The 25206-nt window shown below is 33.8% G+C and overlaps 1 protein-coding gene and 1 long non-coding RNA gene across 2 annotated transcripts in view; one reads left to right on the top strand and one right to left on the bottom strand.

Moving 5' to 3' along the window:
* Positions 1-23419, top strand: part of LOC117315445 (UPF0394 inner membrane protein YeeE-like) — a 50208-nt gene extending 26789 nt beyond the window's left edge. The window contains exons 2-10 of the mRNA XM_033869635.1: positions 690-773; positions 1125-1282; positions 2515-2563; positions 2958-3060; positions 17768-17891; positions 18306-18366; positions 19080-19249; positions 19570-19721; positions 19946-23419. Coding sequence (XP_033725526.1) covers positions 690-773; positions 1125-1282; positions 2515-2563; positions 2958-3060; positions 17768-17891; positions 18306-18366; positions 19080-19249; positions 19570-19721; positions 19946-20093 — 1049 coding nt within the window. The 3' untranslated portion in view covers positions 20094-23419. The remainder of the gene's footprint in view (positions 1-689; positions 774-1124; positions 1283-2514; positions 2564-2957; positions 3061-17767; positions 17892-18305; positions 18367-19079; positions 19250-19569; positions 19722-19945) is intronic.
* LOC117315446 lies at positions 982-20041 on the bottom strand. Its single transcript, XR_004529701.1, has 2 exons — positions 19559-20041; positions 982-1280 (listed from the first exon to the last, which is right to left on the bottom strand). It is a non-coding gene; the product is annotated as an uncharacterized LOC117315446 (long non-coding RNA).
* Positions 23420-25206: the final 1787 nt, after the last annotated feature.

The following is a 25206-nucleotide window of genomic DNA, read 5'->3' as shown; positions in this document are numbered from 1 at the left end:
TTAATTCGTTTACTGAAGTAAACATCTAGTCGTGCTGAACACGATAGTTACTATTACCATTCACATAGAAAGCTGTCCATTTATGATGAACGATTTTCTGTGGTAAAAATACATTGGTGATGAGCTAACACATTATACTGTAAGGGTATAACATTTATCGTTAGTCGTTTAATGAAGTAAATATCTATGCAGTGAATACCAATACTATAAAATGTCCATTCATGATGATGTGTCTGTACTATTACGGTAAATATGCGATAGTGGTGAACGTTACCAACTGATACTGTACGGGTATATCTAGTGCTTATTGTTTACTAAAGTAAATGTCCACTTGTTTTGAACGTTATGTTCACCTCTTATATGTATCTATAGAAATACTGTGCAGCGTTAATTACCAGAATATTTGAATAATCAATTAAGGAGATTTGTCAGTGCTCGTTTTATCAATGATTACCTCTTCCCAGACTTTAGAGGTAGTCATATTCAAACAGACACTTGGAATGCACGACTTCTTGCACAAGAACCTTGCTCCAAATTATCTGATGATAGTCACGTCGTCATAACAATGTTTGTGGCCCGTGACCTGATACTAAACCGTGTCATGTTGTCATTTCCTTGTTTCAGCCCACTATTCAGCGTCTGAGCCCTTTTCTGACTATGTCTTTAACAAGATACTTTTGTCGTTTCAGTATTTGAGCCCATGGCGATACGACAACAGATGGTATTTGAAAATTTCATTATGTTGAAGGTGTTTCTGGCAGCAACAGCAATGGGTAAGTATTGGAATCCAACAGCTTTAAGAACGGGGCCGCAGATATTTACAGTTTACAGTAACTTATTTTCGCTTGTTAATTTACAATAAGAAGCAGATAATGCAAATGAGGAAAAATCGTGATCATAAAAAAATAATGTCATCAAAAGTAAATAATTAAAAAAAAAATAATAATGAACCAAAAACAATAACAAAAATAGAAAAGATAATAACGAAACAAAATTGCATGTTTAATGAACAAAACAAATAATGAAAAAAGGATAATGAAAAAATTAATAACGAAAAGGTCTATTCTGTTAGCATTACAACATTTATCAATATATCCTTTATAAAGACGTTCTTCCTATTCCAGGTCAGATCTGCTTTCTCGTGATGTCGGCTATCCCGAAAGCTAGATCGTATTTGGACGACGCCATACATGATTTCGTTTGTTGTTTCCAAAACAAAGGAATCCTCACCAGCATCCTCGGCCCTGTAATTCTGGGAATAGGGATGACGATGGCAGGATCTGTGAGTAATAGAATATCATACTCGTGTGTTTTGAAAACAATTGTACGACAGATAAGACAACACATTTTTACCACAAATCGTGAGTTATATTTAGATACAGTATAACCAAAATAGTTAATACAGCGGCACCATTCACCTGTTTCGTCCTTCTACGCTGACGAATTTTTAAGGAAAATTGTTTAGGAGCTGAAGTATTTCTTTCTTTCTTCTCTTCTGTATTTCCGAAATTCAGTCACTGGTATCAATGAAGATTCGTGTAAATGCTAGTCCGAGTTTCCTCTGGCCCTGACACCTAGTCTGGTGGAGGGTCAGAGTACGCTACTATATAAAAACGTGGATTTCTCAGACACCATTTGGTTTCGCTAAGATTTTGTTCCGGATGAAATAAATTAGGCTTGACATAACACCTACATTATATGTAGGAGTTGGAGGGTGAGGGGCTATATGGACGGACGAAAACGTCTATGATATGGGACTGAATGAATGTTTTGGGGTAATTAGATGTCTCATTTATCAGTATATGTAAAGAAGGTGTTCTGTCATTTTAATTTAATTTATCTGCATCAAAATCTTTGCGACACCAAACGGTGTTGGAAAAATTCATAATTTGTATACACTAATGCGCTCTTGCCCTCCACGATACATGATGTCGGGGCCAGCAGAAACTCGCACTATATAAGGGCGACTCTGCTGTATGATAACCCCTCTCATCCACCCTACTCCCTCCTTTTTCTCCATACTATACCCCTTCTGCTCATTTTCCAGTCTTTTCTCGTCATCTGATAGACCACAAGGCCGTAATGACGGGCGTAAAACCCGTTAAATAAAATAATGATATTAAATGTACGATGCATTCATTAACCGACATATACTGTATCTATTATCGAATACATGCTAGTGCTATACATGTGTGTGTGTGTGTGGGGGGGGGGGGGGGGGGGGGGGGGGGGGGGGGGGGGGGTCTTGTGTCTCTATGATACGAGCTGGAAAATAAAGTCAGCTTTTGTTTGTCGATATCACTTTGTAAGAATATTCCTGAAAAAAAAGATCAAAATAAAAACTAAACAAAACAAAATATTATCGTGCATTAAACTTTTAATTATACAATAGCAGTATTCTTATAACTACTAAGCGTTATAACACTGATCATAACTGTTCTACCAGTCCGTGACATTTGTTGAGGGTTATGATGAGGAGAAATAATACTGATCAGTTTGTGTTTTTTATTGCAGTGTCCCGGTATGGTTCTAGCACAGATAGGTGCCTGGGTCCCTAATGCAAGTACGTGTAATATCATAATTTAGCTATGTTAAATAGTTAAATACTTTTTAAACCATATTCACATGATAGGTACGGTCATTTATTTGTTAAATCAAGACTTTTATAGTAGCAGTAATTTGTTGGTTTGTTCTTTATTCCGTTCTTCAATTTATTTTATGTATTTAATCTTTGTTCCATTGTTATCGTCGACAAGACGCGAGTTAATGGCAAACACCTTTGGATGAAATATATTATTTATATGCTGTGATGTTAACTTTGATATCAGACACCTGTTAGTGTTGTTTATACGAACACTAATAAATGTCTACCTGTTGTTGTTATTTATACGAACACTAATAAATGTCTACCTGTTAGTGTTATTTATACGGACACTAATAAGGTTCTACCTGTTCAGTTTTCAGCCTAATCGGGGTATTTCTAGGCGCATTAACCTATGGCCTACTTGACCCCTTCATCTCCAGACTGACCAAGCCCAAGGAACCGTACACGTGGTCACAGTACGTAAAGTGTTACAGGTGTAATCCCCTCAGATTAGACTTGTTTCTACCGCATCATCTACATGGGGATATATATAATGTCTACAGTAAAGCTTCATCTACATGGGGATATATATAATGTCTATAGTAAAGCATCATCTACATGGGGATATATATAATGTCTACAGTAAAGCATCATCTACATGGGGATATATATAATGTCTGTAGTAAAGCTCCATCTACATGGGGATATATATAATGTCTGTAGTAAAGCATCATCTACATGGGGATATATATAATGTCTACAGTAAAGCTCCATCTACATGGGGATATATATAATGTCTATAGTAAAGCTTCATCTACATGGGGATATATATAATGTCTACAGTAAAGCTCCATCTACATGGGGATATATATAATGTCTATAGTAAAGCTTCATCTACATGGGGATATATATAATGTCTACAGTAAAGCTCCATCTACATTGGGATATATATAATGTCTATAGTAAAGCATCATCTACATGGGGATATATATAATGTCTGTAGTAAAGCTTCATCTACATGGGGATATATATAATGTCTACAGTAAAGCTTTATCTACATGGGGATATATATAATGTCTGTAGTAAAGCTCCATCTACATGGGGATATATATAATGTCTATAGTAAAGCATCATCTACATGGGGATATATATAATGTCTGTAGTAAAGCTTCATCTACATGGGGATATATATAATGTCTACAGTAAAGCTTTATCTACATGGGGATATATATAATGTCTGTAGTAAAGCTCCATCTACATGGGGATATATATAATGTCTACAGTAAAGCTCCATCTACATGGGATATATATAATGTCTATAGTAAAGCTCCATCTACATGGGGATATATATAATGTCTACAGTAAAGCTTCATCTACATGGGGATATATATAATGTCTGTAGTAAAGCTTCATCTACATGGGGATATATATAATGTCTATAGTAAAGCATCATCTACATGGGGATATATATAATGTCTACAGTAAAGCTTTATCTACATGGGGATATATATAATGTCTGTAGTAAAGCTCCATCTACATGGGGATATATATAATGTCTGTAGTAAAGCTCCATCTACATGGGGATATATATAATGTCTGTAGTAAAGCTCCATCTACATGGGGATATATATAATGTCTGTAGTAAAGCTCCATCTACATGGGGATATATATAATGTCTATAGTAAAGCATCATCTACATGGGGATATATATAATGTCTACAGTAAAGCTCCCTCTACATGGGGATATATATAATGTCTATAGTAAAGCATCATCTACATGGGGATATATATAATGTCTATAGTAAAGCTTCATCTACATGGGGATATATATAATGTCTACAGTAAAGCTCCATCTACATGGGGATATATATAATGTCTACAGTAAAGCATCATCTACATGGGGATATATATAATGTCTACAGTAAAGCATCATCTACATGGGGATATATATAATGTCTGTAGTAAAGCTTCATCTACATGGGGATATATATAATGTCTATAGTAAAGCTCCATCTACATGGGGATATATATAATGTCTGTAGTAAAGCTCCATCTACATGGGGATATATATAATGTCTACAGTAAAGCTCCATCTACATGGGGATATATATAATGTCTACAGTAAAGCTCCATCTACATGGGGATATATATAATGTCTGTAGTAAAGCATCATCTACATGGGGATATATATAATGTCTACAGTAAAGCTCCATCTACATGGGGATATATATAATGTCTACAGTAAAGCTCCATCTACATGGGGATATATATAATGTCTACAGTAAAGCTCCATCTACATGGGGATATATATAATGTCTGTAGTAAAGCATCATCTACATGGGGATATATATAATGTCTATAGTAAAGCTCCATCTACATGGGGATATATATAATGTCTGTAGTAAAGCTTTATCTACATGGGGATATATATAATGTCTGTAGTAAAGCTCATCTACATGGGGATATATATAATGTCTATAGTAAAGCTCCATCTACATGGGGATATATATAATGTCTACAGTAAAGCTTCATCTACATGGGGATATATATAATGTCTATAGTAAAGCTTCATCTACATGGGGATATATATAATGTCTACAGTAAAGCATCATCTACATGGGGATATATATAATGTCTACAGTAAAGCATCATCTACATGGGGATATATATAATGTCTATAGTAAAGCTCCATCTACATGGGGATATATATAATGTCTGTAGTAAAGCTCCATCTACATGGGGATATATATAATGTCTACAGTAAAGCTCCATCTACATGGGGATATATATAATGTCTATAGTAAAGCATCCATCTACATGGGGATATATATAATGTCTATAGTAAAGCTCCATCTACATGGGGATATATATAATGTCTACAGTAAAGCTCCATCTACATGGGGATATATATAATGTCTATAGTAAAGCTTCATCTACATGGGGATATATATAATGTCTACAGTAAAGCTCCATCTACATGGGGATATATATAATGTCTGTAGTAAAGCTCCATCTACATGGGGATATATATAATGTCTACAGTAAAGCTCCATCTACATGGGGATATATATAATGTCTGTAGTAAAGCTCCATCTACATGGGGATATATATAATGTCTACAGTAAAGCTCCATCTACATGGGGATATATATAATGTCTACAGTAAAGCATCATCTACATGGGGATATATATAATGTCTGTAGTAAAGCTCCATCTACATGGGGATATATATAATGTCTACAGTAAAGCTCCATCTACATGGGGATATATATAATGTCTGTAGTAAAGCTCCATCTACATGGGGATATATATAATGTCTATAGTAAAGCTCCATCTACATGGGGATATATATAATGTCTGTAGTAAAGCTTCATCTACATGGGGATATATATAATGTCTACAGTAAAGCTTCATCTACATGGGGATATATATAATGTCTGTAGTAAAGCTTCATCTACATGGGGATATATATAATGTCTGTAGTAAAGCTTCCATCTACATGGGGGATATATATAATGTTCTACAGTAAAGCATCATCTACATGGGGATATATATAATGTCTGCTAGTAAAGCATCATCTACATGGGGATATATATAATGTCCTAGTAGTAAAGCTCCATCTACATGGGGATATATATAATGTCTAAGTAGTAAAGCTCATCTACATGGGGATATATATAATGTCTAGTAGTAAAGCTCATCTACATGGGGATATATATAATGTCTATAGTAAAGCTTCATCTACATGGGATATATATAATGTCTGTAAGTAAAGCTCCATCTACATGGGATATATATAATGTCTATAGTAAAGCTCCATCTACATGGGGATATATATAATGTCTATAGTAAAGCTCCATCTACATGGGGATATATATAATGTCTATAGTAAAGCTTCATCTACATGGGGATATATATAATGTCTACAGTAAAGCTCCATCTACATGGGGATATATATAATGTCTATAGTAAAGCTTCATCTACATGGGGATATATATAATGTCTGTAGTAAAGCTTCATCTACATGGGGATATATATAATGTCTGTAGTAAAGCTCCATCTACATGGGGATATATATAATGTCTACAGTAAAGCATCATCTACATGGGGATATATATAATGTCTATAGTAAAGCATCATCTACATGGGGATATATATAATGTCTACAGTAAAGCTTCATCTACATGGGGATATATATAATGTCTATAGTAAAGCATCATCTACATGGGGATATATATAATGTCTACAGTAAAGCTCCATCTACATGGGGATATATATAATGTCTGTAGTAAAGCTTCATCTACATGGGGATATATATAATGTCTATAGTAAAGCTCATCTACATGGGGATATATATAATGTCTATAGTAAAGCTCCATCTACATGGGGATATATATAATGTCTACAGTAAAGCATCATCTACATGGGGATATATATAATGTCTACAGTAAAGCTCCATCTACATGGGGATATATATAATGTCTATAGTAAAGCATCATCTACATGGGGATATATATAATGTCTACAGTAAAGCATCATCTACATGGGGATATATATAATGTCTGTAGTAAAGCATCATCTACATGGGGATATATATAATGTCTGTAGTAAAGCTTCATCTACATGGGGATATATATAATGTCTATAGTAAAGCTTCATCTACATGGGGATATATATAATGTCTAGTAGTAAAGCTCATCTACATGGGGATATATATAATGTCTATAGTAAAGCATCATCTACATGGGGATATATATAATGTCTGTAGTAAAGCTTCATCTACATGGGGATATATATAATGTCTGTAGTAAAGCTCCATCTACATGGGGATATATATAATGTCTACAGTAAAGCTCCATCTACATGGGGATATATATAATGTCTACAGTAAAGCTCCATCTACATGGGGATATATATAATGTCTATAGTAAAGCTTCATCTACATGGGGATATATATAATGTCTACAGTAAAGCTTCATCTACATGGGGATATATATAATGTCTATAGTAAAGCATCATCTACATGGGGATATATATAATGTCTATAGTAAAGCTCCATCTACATGGGGATATATATAATGTCTATAGTAAAGCTCATCTACATGGGGATATATATAATGTCTATAGTAAAGCATCATCTACATGGGGATATATATAATGTCTATAGTAAAGCTCATCTACATGGGGATATATATAATGTCTATAGTAAAGCTCCATCTACATGGGGATATATATAATGTCTATAGTAAAGCTTCATCTACATGGGGATATATATAATGTCTATAGTAAAGCTTCATCTACATGGGGATATATATAATGTCTGTAGTAAAGCTCCATCTACATGGGGATATATATAATGTCTGTAGTAAAGCTCCATCTACATGGGGATATATATAATGTCTGTAGTAAAGCTTCATCTACATGGGGATATATATAATGTCTACAGTAAAGCTCCATCTACATGGGGATATATATAATGTCTACAGTAAAGCTCCATCTACATGGGGATATATATAATGTCTACAGTAAAGCTCCATCTACATGGGGATATATATAATGTCTGTAGTAAAGCTCCATCTACATGGGGATATATATAATGTCTGTAGTAAAGCTCCATCTACATGGGGATATATATAATGTCTGTAGTAAAGCATCATCTACATGGGGGATATATATAATGTCCTGTAGTAAAGCTCCATCTACATGGGGATATATATAATGTCTGTAGTAGAAGCTTCATCTACATGGGGATATAATAATGTCTACAGTAAGCTCCACCATCTACATGGGGATATATATAATGTCTGTAGTAAAGCTCATCTACATGGGGATATATATAATGTCTGTAGTAAAGCTCCATCTACATGGGGATATATAATGTCTATAGTAAAGCTTCATCTACATGGGGATATATATAATGTCTACAGTAAAGCTCATCTACATGGGGATATATATAATGTCTGTAGTAAGCTCATCTACATGGGGATATATAATGGTCTTGTAGTAAAGCTTCATCTACATGGGGATATATATAATGTCTATAGTAAAGCTTCATCTACATGGGGATATATATAATGTCTACAGTAAAGCTCCATCTACATGGGGATATATATAATGTCTATAGTAAAGCTTCATCTACATGGGGATATATATAATGTCTACAGTAAAGCATCATCTACATGGGGATATATATAATGTCTGTAGTAAAGCTCCATCTACATGGGGATATATATAATGTCTATAGTAAAGCTTCATCTACATGGGGATATATATAATGTCTGTAGTAAAGCTCCATCTACATGGGGATATATATAATGTCTGTAGTAAAGCTCCATCTACATGGGGATATATATAATGTCTATAGTAAAGCATCATCTACATGGGGATATATATAATGTCTATAGTAAAGCTCCATCTACATGGGGATATATATAATGTCTATAGTAAAGCTCCATCTACATGGGGATATATATAATGTCTGTAGTAAAGCATCATCTACATGGGGATATATATAATGTCTGTAGTAAAGCTCATCTACATGGGGATATATATAATGTCTATAGTAAAGCTTCATCTACATGGGGATATATATAATGTCTATAGTAAAGCTCCATCTACATGGGGATATATATAATGTCTACAGTAAAGCTCCATCTACATGGGGATATATATAATGTCTACAGTAAAGCTCCATCTACATGGGGATATATATAATGTCTGTAGTAAAGCTCATCTACATGGGGATATATATAATGTCTATAGTAAAGCTCCATCTACATGGGGATATATATAATGTCTGTAGTAAAGCTCCATCTACATGGGGATATATATAATGTCTGTAGTAAAGCTCCATCTACATGGGGATATATATAATGTCTGTAGTAAAGCTCCATCTACATGGGGATATATATAATGTCTATAGTAAAGCTTCATCTACATGGGGATATATATAATGTCTGTAGTAAAGCTTCATCTACATGGGGATATATATAATGTCTGTACAGTAAAGCTCCATCTACATGGGGATATATATAATGTCTGTAGTAAAGCATCATCTACATGGGGATATATATAATGTCTATAGTAAAGCTCCATCTACATGGGGATATATATAATGTCTGTAGTAAAGCTCCATCTACATGGGGATATATATAATGTCTACAGTAAAGCTCATCTACATGGGGATATATATAATGTCTATAGTAAAGCTCCATCTACATGGGGATATATATAATGTCTGTAGTAAAGCATCATCTACATGGGGATATATATAATGTCTATAGTAAAGCTCCATCTACATGGGGATATATATAATGTCTGTAGTAAAGCTTCATCTACATGGGGATATATATAATGTCTGTAGTAAAGCTTCATCTACATGGGGATATATATAATGTCTGTAGTAAAGCTTCATCTACATGGGGATATATATAATGTCTATAGTAAAGCTCCATCTACATGGGGATATATATAATGTCTACAGTAAAGCTCCATCTACATGGGGATATATATAATGTCTGTAGTAAAGCTTCATCTACATGGGGATATATATAATGTCTATAGTAAAGCTTCATCTACATGGGGATATATATAATGTCTATAGTAAAGCTCCATCTACATGGGGATATATATAATGTCTGTAGTAAAGCTCCATCTACATGGGGATATATATAATGTCTATAGTAAAGCATCATCTACATGGGGATATATATAATGTCTACAGTAAAGCTCCATCTACATGGGGATATATATAATGTCTGTAGTAAAGCATCATCTACATGGGGATATATATAATGTCTGTAGTAAAGCTCCATCTACATGGGGATATATATAATGTCTGTAGTAAAGCTCATCTACATGGGGATATATATAATGTCTGTAGTAAAGCATCATCTACATGGGGATATATATAATGTCTGTAGTAAAGCTCCATCTACATGGGGATATATATAATGTCTATAGTAAAGCTCCATCTACATGGGGATATATATAATGTCTATAGTAAAGCTCCATCTACATGGGGATATATATAATGTCTATAGTAAAGCTCCATCTACATGGGGATATATATAATGTCTACAGTAAAGCTTCATCTACATGGGGATATATATAATGTCTATAGTAAAGCTCCATCTACATGGGGATATATATAATGTCTGTAGTAAAGCTCCATCTACATGGGGATATATATAATGTCTATAGTAAAGCATCATCTACATGGGGATATATATAATGTCTGTAGTAAAGCTCCATCTACATGGGGATATATATAATGTCTGTAGTAAAGCTCCATCTACATGGGGATATATATAATGTCTGTAGTAAAGCTTCATCTACATGGGGATATATATAATGTCTGTAGTAAAGCTCCATCTACATGGGGATATATATAATGTCTGTAGTAAAGCTCCATCTACATGGGGATATATATAATGTCTGTAGTAAAGCTTCATCTACATGGGGATATATATAATGTCTACAGTAAAGCTCCATCTACATGGGGATATATATAATGTCTACAGTAAAGCTTCATCTACATGGGGATATATATAATGTCTATAGTAAAGCTCCATCTACATGGGGATATATATAATGTCTATAGTAAAGCTCCATCTACATGGGGATATATATAATGTCTGTAGTAAAGCTCCATCTACATGGGGATATATATAATGTCTGTAGTAAAGCTCCATCTACATGGGGATATATATAATGTCTGTAGTAAAGCATCATCTACATGGGGATATATATAATGTCTATAGTAAAGCATCATCTACATGGGGATATATATAATGTCTGTAGTAAAGCTCCATCTACATGGGGATATATATAATGTCTATAGTAAAGCATCATCTACATTGGGATATATATAATGTCTGTAGTAAAGCTCCATCTACATGGGGATATATATAATGTCTACAGTAAAGCTCCATCTACATGGGGATATATATAATGTCTACAGTAAAGCTCCATCTACATGGGGATATATATAATGTCTGTAGTAAAGCTCCATCTACATGGGGATATATATAATGTCTGTAGTAAAGCTCCATCTACATGGGGATATATATAATGTCTATAGTAAAGCTCCATCTACATGGGGATATATATAATGTCTATAGTAAAGCTTCATCTACATGGGGATATATATAATGTCTGTAGTAAAGCTCCATCTACATGGGGATATATATAATGTCTGTAGTAAAGCTCCATCTACATGGGGATATATATAATGTCTATAGTAAAGCTTCATCTACATGGGGATATATATAATGTCTGTAGTAAAGCATCATCTACATGGGGATATATATAATGTCTGTAGTAAAGCATCATCTACATGGGGATATATATAATGTCTGTAGTAAAGCTCCATCTACATGGGGATATATATAATGTCTGTAGTAAAGCTCCATCTACATGGGGATATATATAATGTCTGTAGTAAAGCTCCATCTACATGGGGATATATATAATGTCTGTAGTAAAGCTCCATCTACATGGGGATATATATAATGTCTGTAGTAAAGCTTCATCTACATGGGGATATATATAATGTCTACAGTAAAGCTCCATCTACATGGGGATATATATAATGTCTATAGTAAAGCTCCATCTACATGGGGATATATATAATGTCTGTAGTAAAGCATCATCTACATGGGGATATATATAATGTCTGTAGTAAAGCTTCATCTACATGGGGATATATATAATGTCTGTAGTAAAGCTTCATCTACATGGGGATATATATAATGTCTGTAGTAAAGCTCCATCTACATGGGGATATATATAATGTCTACTAGTAAAGCTCATCTACATGGGGATATATATAATGTCTGTAGTAAAGCTCATCTACATGGGGATATATATAATGTCTGTAGTAAAGCTCCATCTACATGGGGATATATATAATGTCTGTAGTAAAGCTCCATCTACATGGGGATATATATAATGTCTATAGTAAAGCATCATCTACATGGGGATATATATAATGTCTATAGTAAAGCTCCATCTACATGGGGATATATATAATGTCTATAGTAAAGCTCCATCTACATGGGGATATATATAATGTCTATAGTAAAGCTCCATCTACATGGGGATATATATAATGTCTACAGTAAAGCTCCATCTACATGGGGATATATATAATGTCTGTAGTAAAGCTCCATCTACATGGGGATATATATAATGTCTGTAGTAAAGCTTCATCTACATGGGGATATATATAATGTCTGTAGTAAAGCTCATCTACATGGGGATATATATAATGTCTATAGTAAAGCATCATCTACATGGGGATATATATAATGTCTATAGTAAAGCTCCATCTACATGGGGATATATATAATGTCTATAGTAAAGCATCATCTACATGGGGATATATATAATGTCTGTAGTAAAGCATCATCTACATGGGGATATATATAATGTCTGTAGTAAAGCTCCATCTACATGGGGATATATATAATGTCTGTAGTAAAGCTTCATCTACATGGGGATATATATAATGTCTGTAGTAAAGCTCCATCTACATGGGGATATATATAATGTCTGTAGTAAAGCTCCATCTACATGGGGATATATATAATGTCTATAGTAAAGCTCCATCTACATGGGGATATATATAATGTCTATAGTAAAGCATCATCTACATGGGGATATATATAATGTCTGTAGTAAAGCTCCATCTACATGGGGATATATATAATGTCTATAGTAAAGCATCATCTACATGGGGATATATATAATGTCTGTAGTAAAGCTCCATCTACATGGGGATATATATAATGTCTATAGTAAAGCTCCATCTACATGGGGATATATATAATGTCTGTAGTAAAGCTTCATCTACATGGGGATATATATAATGTCTATAGTAAAGCATCATCTACATGGGGATATATATAATGTCTGTAGTAAAGCATCATCTACATGGGGATATATATAATGTCTATAGTAAAGCTCCATCTACATGGGGATATATATAATGTCTGTAGTAAAGCATCATCTACATGGGGATATATATAATGTCTGTAGTAAAGCTTCATCTACATGGGGATATATATAATGTCTACAGTAAAGCTCCATCTACATGGGGATATATATAATGTCTGCAGTAAAGCTTCATCTACATGGGGATATATATAATGTCTACAGTAAAGCTTCATCTACATGGGGATATATATAATGTCTACAGTAAAGCATCATCTACATGGGGATATATATAATGTCTATAGTAAAGCTTCATCTACATGGGGATATATATAATGTCTACAGTAAAGCATCATCTACATGGGGATATATATAATGTCTATAGTAAAGCATCATCTACATGGGGATATATATAATGTCTGTAGTAAAGCTCCATCTACATGGGGATATATATAATGTCTATAGTAAAGCTTTATCTACATGGGGATATATATAATGTCTATAGTAAAGCATCATCTACATGGGGATATATATAATGTCTATAGTAAAGCATCATCTACATGGGGATATATATAATGTCTACTAGTAAAGCTCATCTACATGGGGATATATATAATGTCTATAGTAAAGCTCATCTACATGGGGATATATATAATGTCTATAGTAAAGCATCATCTACATGGGGATATATATAATGTCTATAGTAAAGCATCATCTACATGGGGATATATATAATGTCTATAGTAAAGCTCATCTACATGGGGATATATATAATGTCTATAGTAAAGCTTCATCTACATGGGGATATATATAATGTCTATAGTAAAGCTCATCTACATGGGGATATATATAATGTCTGTAGTAAAGCTTCATCTACATGGGGATATATATAATGTCTGTAGTAAAGCTCCATCTACATGGGGATATATATAATGTCTGTAGTAAAGCTTCATCTACATGGGGATATATATAATGTCTATAGTAAAGCATCATCTACATGGGGATATATATAATGTCTATAGTAAAGCTCCATCTACATGGGGATATATATAATGTCTATAGTAAAGCATCATCTACATGGGGATATATATAATGTCTATAGTAAAGCTCATCTACATGGGGATATATATAATGTCTATAGTAAAGCTTCATCTACATGGGGATATATATAATGTCTATAGTAAAGCTTCATCTACATGGGGATATATATAATGTCTATAGTAAAGCTTCATCTACATGGGGATATATATAATGTCTATAGTAAAGCTTCATCTACATGGGGATATATATAATGTCTATAGTAAAGCATCATCTACATGGGGATATATATAATGTCTGTAGTAAAGCTTCATCTACATGGGGATATATATAATGTCTATAGTAAAGCTCCATCTACATGGGGATATATATAATGTCTATAGTAAAGCTCCATCTACATGGGGATATATATAATGTCTAGTAGTAAAGCTCATCTACATGGGGATATATATAATGTCTGTAGTAAAGCTCCATCTACATGGGGATATATATAATGTCTTAGTAAGCTCATCTACATGGGGATATATATAATGTCTACAGTAAAGCTTCATCTACATGGGGATATATATAATGTCTATAGTAAAGCTTCATCTACATGGGGATATATATAATGTCTATAGTAAAGCTTCATCTACATGGGGATATATATAATGTCTACAGTAAAGCTTTATCTACATGGGGATATATATAATGTCTACAGTAAAGCTCCATCTACATGGGATATATATAATGTCTGTAGTAAAGCTCCATCTACATGGGATATATATAATGTCTATAGTAAAGCTCCATCTACATGGGGATATATATAATGTTCTACAGTAAAGCCTTCCATCTACATGGGGATATATATAATGTCTTACAGTAAAGCTCCATCTACATGGGGATATATATAATGTCTATAGTAAAGCTCATCTACATGGGGATATATATAATGTCTATAGTAAAGCTCATCTACATGGGGATATATATAATGTCTATAGTAAAGCTCATCTACATGGGGATATATATAATGTCTATAGTAAAGCTTCATCTACATGGGGATATATATAATGTCTATAGTAAAGCTCATCTACATGGGGATATATATAATGTCTATAGTAAAGCTCATCTACATGGGGATATATATAATGTCTATAGTAAAGCTCATCTACATGGGGATATATATAATGTCTATAGTAAAGCTCATCTACATGGGGATATATATAATGTCTGTAGTAAAGCTTCATCTACATGGGGATATATAATGTCTATAGTAAAGCTCCATCTACATGGGGATATATATAATGTCTATAGTAAAGCTTCATCTACATGGGGATATATATAATGTCTATAGTAAAGCTTCATCTACATGGGGATATATATAATGTCTATAGTAAAGCTTCATCTACATGGGGATATATATAATGTCTATAGTAAAGCATCATCTACATGGGGATATATATAATGTCTGTAGTAAAGCTTTATCTACATGGGGATATATATAATGTCTATAGTAAAGCTCCATCTACATGGGGATATATATAATGTCTGTAGTAAAGCTCATCTACATGGGGATATATAATGTCTATAGTAAAGCTCATCTACATGGGGATATATATAATGTCTGTAGTAAAGCTTCATCTACATGGGGATATATATAATGTCTATAGTAAAGCTCCATCTACATGGGGATATATATAATGTCTATAGTAAAGCATCATCTACATGGGGATATATATAATGTCTATAGTAAAGCTTCATCTACATGGGGATATATATAATGTCTGTAGTAAAGCTTCATCTACATGGGGATATATATAATGTCTGTAGTAAAGCATCATCTACATGGGGATATATATAATGTCTGTAGTAAAGCTTCATCTACATGGGGATATATATAATGTCTATAGTAAAGCTTTATCTACATGGGGATATATATAATGTCTATAGTAAAGCTTTATCTACATGGGGATATATATAATGTCTATAGTAAAGCTTCATCTACATGGGGATATATATAATGTCTATAGTAAAGCTTCATCTACATGGGGATATATATAATGTCTATAGTAAAGCTTCATCTACATGGGGATATATATAATGTCTATAGTAAAGCTCATCTACATGGGGATATATATAATGTCTGTAGTAAAGCATCATCTACATGGGGATATATATAATGTCTATAGTAAAGCTCCATCTACATGGGGATATATATAATGTCTATAGTAAAGCTCCATCTACATGGGGATATATATAATGTCTATAGTAAAGCTCCATCTACATGGGGATATATATAATGTCTACAGTAAAGCTCCATCTACATGGGGATATATATAATGTCTATAGTAAAGCATCATCTACATGGGGATATATATAATGTCTATAGTAAAGCTTCATCTACATGGGGATATATATAATGTCTACAGTAAAGCATCATCTACATGGGGATATATATAATGTCTACAGTAAAGCATCATCTACATGGGGATATATATAATGTCTACAGTAAAGCTTCATCTACATGGGGATATATATAATGTCTATAGTAAAGCTTCATCTACATTGGGATAAATGTAACCCTGTAATGTCTGTAGTAAATCTTTGTTTCCCGCGCATCATTTAAACGGGGATAAATCTTTTTTATCAATATTTATATTCCTAGTACCATCGGGTAATGTTTCTGAAACGGACCAAGTATAGTTGAGGATAAAAATACGTGTTATAATGAGTATATACTTTTCATTTGTATTGGGTGGGGTGAGGGGAGAGAAAGAGAGATAGTGTTATTTGCTTTCGTTTAATCGCCTGAAATAGACATATTTGACATATACTGTAAAAGTGGAAATATTCGCGGTGTGGAAATTTTCGCTTATTTCGCTATCAGTAAATCTCCGCGAAAATTTCCACACGCGAATATATTAACACATAAAAATACTAAATATAAAAGATACAAGTTAGCGCAAAAATATCTTGACGGCGCGCAAATATCCACACCGCGAACACTTTGGAAGCTGGCTAAGCGAAAATTTCCACACGCGAAAATATCCACTTTTACAGTATAATATTTCTTATTTAGAATAAACGTTTATCCCTAAATCCAAAGTTAACAAGCTTCGAGTACTTTGGCAATCGTTTATCACTTTCATGACGCCATTAAAAATAAACGGTATTGCCTCATTAGCACGATGTTTAGTGTGATGATCTAAAAGTTAATTGTCACGTGTTTCAGTGTCCATACGTCCGTTGACAAACCATTCGTGCTGATTGCTCTACCTATGGCGTTACTCATGGTGGTGGTCATCGCCCTCATCGAGTATTTCTGGTCATGGAAGAAGGACCTCGTTTCTATGGGGGTAAGTATCACCGCGGCAACAGCGGATCTCCATATGTATATATATACATGACTATCGACATGGACATATGCCAATTGCAAATACAGATATGATCGATACATATTTGTTATGGATAAATCGAGATTAATAGAAACAAACGGGAACATGCAAACGCGACATTTATCAATGACTCATTGTATCAGTCCCCTCCCCTAATTAACATTACATCCTGATGTACAAATGTATTGTTATTCGGAGAAAACGTAAAGCGAAAAATATAGATTCCTTAAAACAAAAATACACCATAATAATATCATTTTGATATCAGAATCTATTGTATAAAACCTTGAAAATTGATCTGGAAAAAAAATTTATTAATCACAGGTTTTCCTTACTTCGTCTGTAATGCTTATTTATTTATTTTTTTAATTACAGAGAGAAAATCCAGCTGGGGTAAATATTGCCACAGCAGTGGCATGGCCGCCCTATGCATCAGGTATGGCACAATGGCTGTATATTTATATATATTTACCATTGTATGGCACTGCACTATATAACCCTACCAATTCAGTTGCGAGTTCACCAGCTTATGAACTGCCAAATGAAATTTGAATTTGAAAATTTCAAAAAAAAAATCGCACGACAAATAAAAAATCGCAGATGGTAAATATAAGCATTGAACGGCTTTCAGTTGGCATTCATAGTCAATATGAATGCCAACTGAAAGCCGTTCAATGCTTATATGTACATTGTATATTGGCGTGATAACTAAGGAGGTTACTCGCGTCGTGATAGGCTGCATGTCGACCTCATCATCATTATAAAAAATGTGTAAAGAAAATTGTTATTAATATGTATGTATGGGAAGGGAAGTTACTCCAACGAAATGTACCATTTAAACCATGCATCTCGGCAAATTCCGCCAATTCTCGGATTCCCACAGTCCAGTGTGTTGTGGTTGTAAATGTACCATTTGTGTTCGGTGTTTAACGTCATAACCACAGACATGGTCAATGGATTTGTTCGAGATTGGCAAATAATGAGGGGCCATTTTCCTTATATTCTAAAGAATCTTCACAAAACAATACCAAGTGTCTCCAACTGCATCCATATGCCATTGTAAAGATAAAGGTTATTCAAAGCGATTGTCGTTAGCTTACATTAACTGCATGTAATTCCTATTTACTCGTGTTTTATATACTTATAAAGGCGCCATCATCGGCCTACTACAGATTCCCCTGGTGATGTTTATCAAGGACACGGTAGGTGGCAGCAGCAGTTACGTCACCATAGTATCACAGTGGGTCATCACGGACAAGCTAGCTAAGACATTTCCTTATTTGGCGAAGAGAAGGTCAGGTGTTGGAAACTGGTGGCAGGTGAGTAAAGTGAGAAGACATGGCTACCTGCTATATTCGTTTTAAATTAACTTTTTAATTATTCATAAAGTAAATGAATAATTATCGCAAATGTCAAGAGAATTAGATATCAATTTCCCGGTTGCTGTTTTGATTTTTTAAACTGCTTCATTCACTTTTTCCTTCTTTATCAAAATTCTCATTCAACGCTTTCAACGTTCAGTCTGTAATAATTTACTTTTTTTTTTATTTCGATGGAGAGAACCCGGACACTATTTAAAACTACTACTGATATCCCTTTTAATCGACATAAGGTAAAGTAGGGGTTACCTCTCTTGCAGGTTTTCTTCGTGTCGTTTGTGGTGGTAGGTGCCTGTCTATCCGGCGTCGCCTCTGATACCCTGACGACTAGTAAAGGACCGCAACTTCCGGTGGCGTTCTTTGGGGGCTTCTTACTCCTGTTTGGGGCTCGTTTAGGAGCAGGGTGTACGAGGTATGGTTAAATTTGTCACTTATGTGTTCATATCACGTTCTCCTTTGATTAAATGTGAGTAGACTGATACAAAATAACACATACTAGCAAAACCAAAACATGGTGCCAATGAACAATACCAGATCGAAACAACAACGAAGTGTTTAAATGTAACTTTCGTCATCTTTGAGTTATTGTGTTAATTGTTATAACCAGTAGATACATTATTGTTGTCATGGTTACAGTGGTCATGGTTTATCTGGTATGGCACTACTGACCTGGCTCTCCTTCATCGCTGTTCCCGCCATGTTTGCCGGAGGAATCGCGACAGCATTCGCCATGCAGGCTACGGGGGCCCTCGACAACTATGTTGACTACACGGGGGCCGTGTAAGATTCGTACATCCGGGGATCTGGACGTGCAGCTGTGTAGTGTAACCTCCGGACATAGTGTGTTTCTACATCCGGAAACCTTAATCAATATGTCCCGGACTACATGAAATTCATGTCACTTCCCGTATTATATATGTATCCGGGATACCTATAATTACCCGTGTCTTACATCCGGGAACAATAAGCAATAATTGACATGCCAATCAATGTGTGACAGCCAATCAAGACTGTTGATGTATATCTTATTTTTCTTGTTTATTGAAATTAGAGATCATGATTCATTTGTGTCAGTGTTACCATAGATACCGATATGTTTATCACGAGATAGTGTGCCACTTTTATACATATTTATATTACATTGTTATATATCATTATATATTTTCCTTAAGGTTGTACATCAATAATTACTGCCAATCATCTTTAATAATTGTCAGTGGGTTCAGTTTTAAATATTTTCGAGGATTTAGTCAAATTGCGAAAAATTGATATATTGAAAATAAAAATAGCAGGGGAGATGTAATTTTATCATTATCATCTAACAAGAAAAATATAAATTCAAATTTACGGAAACCAACTCAAGGTCTAATGAATGTTTAAGATCGGTAACGACATCTGACAATGACCTTCGTTGGCAATAGCAACAGGATCACCGTATCAGTATGATGATTCAACGACCAATTAATGTTATACAAAATATATATCAAAATATTGAGTGATGAATTGGACCATATAATCAACATTTTGATTTTAATAGTGATGATCATACCAGGCATTTTTTTTTTTGACGTAATCAACTATGAACCTGATTTGGATTTTAGTTTGTTCAGTTTCTGTTACAATGTTCAGTAGTTGATTAATTGATTGATAAAATGATATTACGTAAGTTTAGAAACTGTAATATTTTGCAGGTTTGATTTCATTTTTCTAGCATTGTAATATAAAATGAAACAAATGACAAAAATATTACAGCGTCAACAATCAAAGAAAACTATATACCTCAGTTTAAACAAAAATAAAGGGTAAAATACACTACAGTACACAATACGTAGGAACTGGTATACTATCAACACACAATAATATATTTCTACACGAGACAAGAACATTCCATGATATCCAAGTGCTATATTGTTTTTGTCAAGTACAAATGTATCATTACGCGATATTTGGCGCAACATCATGTCATAATTAATATGACGTCATATCTAATTATAACTGATGCATAGCCCACAAGGGAGATCGTTTATTTGAGAACTTGTAAATAATATTCTTAAACAACTATACAAGAAAAGAGATATATGCTTTTATTATATATGATGTCTTTTAAGTCTCGTGCTGATATTCTATAAAATACGTCAAAACAGATAGTGCGGCATTTGGTGCCCGCGAAAAACACAGAGGTCTGACAGGTACAACCGCGAATATGTTAGCCCCGAGAAAAAACACCTATACAGTATCATATAAAACAACGAATGCAATAAAGCGTGTTCCGGAGAGAAACGCGTTTCTTTTATGTTATATTTCTTGTTTCCGTTTTTGTTATTATAATACATATTCTATTTCCTGTTTTTCGTAATTGTTAGAGTATTTCAGCGTAGATTAGAGTGACTCCGGTAGTGTACCCATGATGTATAGTGTTATGGTGATGATGGATTTGTGGATGTAAACTGAATCTGTGCCAATCTTATTGTATGCCAAATCTTGTCTATGTTGTATATATGATAAGTTGAGTCGTCGGGACTCCTTAGTTTGTGTTTACACCAGTGTGAACACAGGGCCTTGTCACTATCGTATCGTTTGGTAAACACTTGATATGGCTGTGACACAGGTGATCAGACGTAGGATAAACGGACACATCAAGTGTTTACAAAACGATATGATAGTGACGAGGCCCTGTGGTGTGAAGGATGTTAATGTGATAGAAATCCATCTATATGATTTTACAAATTTATTCCAAGAGACAAAATTCTGTGTTCTCCAAGGGTCATAGAAGTTTCATTTCTCATTAAAGGGACCCAATGGCTGGTTCTCAGGGGTTGACTTACTATTACATGTTCTTAGAGTTTTTGTTACGTACTGATTATTGATGATAAATTTAGTTATAGTTTTTATTTTTTTAAATGACATTGATAAAACTAACACAATGGTGATTCATATTATTTTATAATATGACAAAAATAAGATTTTAATGATTATGTTTATCTATGACGAAAATTATGGTACATTTGTGTATTCCATCGTGATTCAGCTTTATTTCTATAATCAAATATTCATTATGCAAATGATTCATTCTTAAATGTCGTGTGCAGTGTCATATGCAATGTGTATTGTTTATGAGTTGTTATCTGTTTACTTTTATAATGTGTACGTTAAATTATAATATTTATTTCGACCACCATTCCCGCCCACCCCACTACCTACTGCCCAACCCTTTACCTGCCCTCTTTGTTGTAGTTCTAATTTACTTTTACAATATCTATCGAAACTGCAAATGTATCAAATCTCATGTTCTTTTCAATTTCCACAAAATTGTTGGTTATTTTTGTCCCTGAGCCCCAGTTCGCCAGTACTCTCAGCTGATTTGAAAACTGATGAGATATTTAATGTGTCGGCTGATGACGTCACGAAGAATGATTTGTTGAGTTCTTTATATCGTCCTTATGAGTGCTGACATTTGACCCCTCACTATGACCTTGTGCCATATTTCCTATGTCGATAGATCACTATGGCAACCATACGTAACATTTATTCAAGTAGCAATGTCGGTGCTGTATTTCATCAAATCTTACAACTTATCAAAACAAAAGTTTCTTAATTTTAAATTGCAAAGCAAGTAATATATCGACATGAAAATGTCTTGTTGACCGCGTGAAGGGTCTTGGTGTGGAAGGAAAGCGGAGTTTATGAAAACCCCAGGTAATCGGACAGATGACTCCATACCTTTTCACGTCCGATTGGGGAATCGAACCCCGGTCGATTAGCTAGGTGAAAAGCTAACGTGTTACCACTGTGTTACCCGACAACATACCTTACATCGTATATGTAATATCATCAAAATATATATGAGATTTGTTTATCCTTTTATAAAGTGCATGATATATCTGATATAAATTGTTTATTACTGATTTTATATTATATGAAATATATTGTGATTCCGTGAAAGATATTCCATCAAATGTACAAGATATCTTATTGAAATTGTTGAAGTTGGAGATCGACATTGCTATCTGTTTTAATGTTAACGTGGGTGGCCATACATCACTGTTCTTTGTTTTTGATTGTTATGATTCGTTATTTATTAAACATGATCAATAAAAAATGGAATCAATAGCGGTGTTTTTTTTTTATCATGATTGAATAAATCTTATTAACCTTATGTGTCAGGATAAGTCACATAATAATTAATTGAAACCTAATTAGCAGCATGTGTTTCATATGCCTGGTTTGGTAGAGCCTGAATTTAATTTTGAAAAATGAAAAACTGCGAATGGTTTCTTTACGTTGACCTATACTGACTATTGAAAAATAATGAACAGTTTACACAGACGCCAAGTTTTCTAAAATGAATAAAAAAATGAAGAAGCGTCTTATGCAAAGGAAGAGCAGCCTCATCAACTGAAAGAAACAAAACGAAACATAACATTATCATTTTCCTTAACATGCACAGTAATATATTGACACCACACAAAAAAAATATTTGAATTGGTCCTTAAGACGGACTGGATCGACAAAACTGCATATACTATAGTTAATTACATTATAAATAGACACTACAGCATGGATATTTTACCTCAAGTTGGCTGATTTCATTTCAATCAAAGAACGGCACTTGAGGAAAGTAATAAACGCTTGGGTTGCCACCCACAAAGGACAAAAAGCTGAAGGTTGTCATCGTTTAATCCAGGGAAGATTTATGATTCGCTATGTTACATTTTAAACCTTGTTAGCTGTCACACTGTGGTCTTACCAAAAAATAAATTATGTCGTTAAAGTTCACGGATTCGACCAAATCTTTATTTCAATAATTCGACGACTGTTTTGATATATCTTCTGTAACCTTTGTAAGTCTTAATACTTTTTAATAAAATGTATGTTAAATTAGATGTTATTCTGCAAAAATCAATTACCAAGGTACTAATGAAAAACTTGCGTTTAAAGATTACAACATGTAGAATCCTTAACTTGTTTTGTAGCCAGGAGCTCGTTTATCATCAGTTCCTGTTATATTGGTCACCTTTCCTTGGATAATAACTATAATCTACATCGCATCTGAAATACACCTATATATTATCAACTGACAGCTATCAATGATTAACATACTACTGATCTTCGACATCATAACCTTCGTGCAGTGAAATCACATCAACGCCACTGAGTGAGCTCTGAGGATGAATGACACTAGGAATCAAGGGACACTGGTTGGCAAAGGTTGACATTGAATTAAAGAACGAATTGATATTTCCAATCGAAGAGTTAATAAGAAAAAAAGATTGACCCTAACAATACCATTCTGATATTTAATATGATGTCATTCATTACCAAAGGTACATATAAGGGCTGGCAAACTCGTACCTCTATCCTTACCAGCATCGGCTTGACTTTGGTAGTACTCAAAGATTTGTGGTTCAGGAAATTTGTCTTGTCTTAACAACTGTGAAGAGAAAAGTTAACTACTTACTAACTTGGTTTTTCTTTTATATGATTCTCTTTTTTTTCGCGATTTTACCAATAGTTTAAAGAAATTTAAGAAGTATTCATGCGCTTTGAAATTAAGTAATGCATTTTTACTTTAATTCTGAGGGGTATATTTCCCACGAGTTTGAGAGAAGAATGATGCATTGTTCGTAAACCAACCTGACACCTGACAGATATTGCCTAAATATACTATATAATTGAAATATTCTCAAAGGTTGAACTATTCACAATTTTACCGAAAGTTTAAAGAAATACAATGTATTTTCACAAAAATTATGAAAGACGACTAAATAAGGTATTTTCCCACGGTTTATATTTATCATAGTTAGGCAAATGTGAATACGTTTTTCGCGAACAGTGATTTCTCCTGTGATTTTTTATATTAATTTTTCAGTTTCACACAATTGTATCATATTGTCCAA

The sequence above is a fragment of the Pecten maximus genome, chromosome 17, assembly GCF_902652985.1.
Source record: "Pecten maximus chromosome 17, xPecMax1.1, whole genome shotgun sequence".
Lineage (NCBI taxonomy): Eukaryota > Metazoa > Mollusca > Bivalvia > Pectinida > Pectinidae > Pecten > Pecten maximus.
This window is presented reverse-complemented; position numbering and strand designations above follow the sequence as displayed.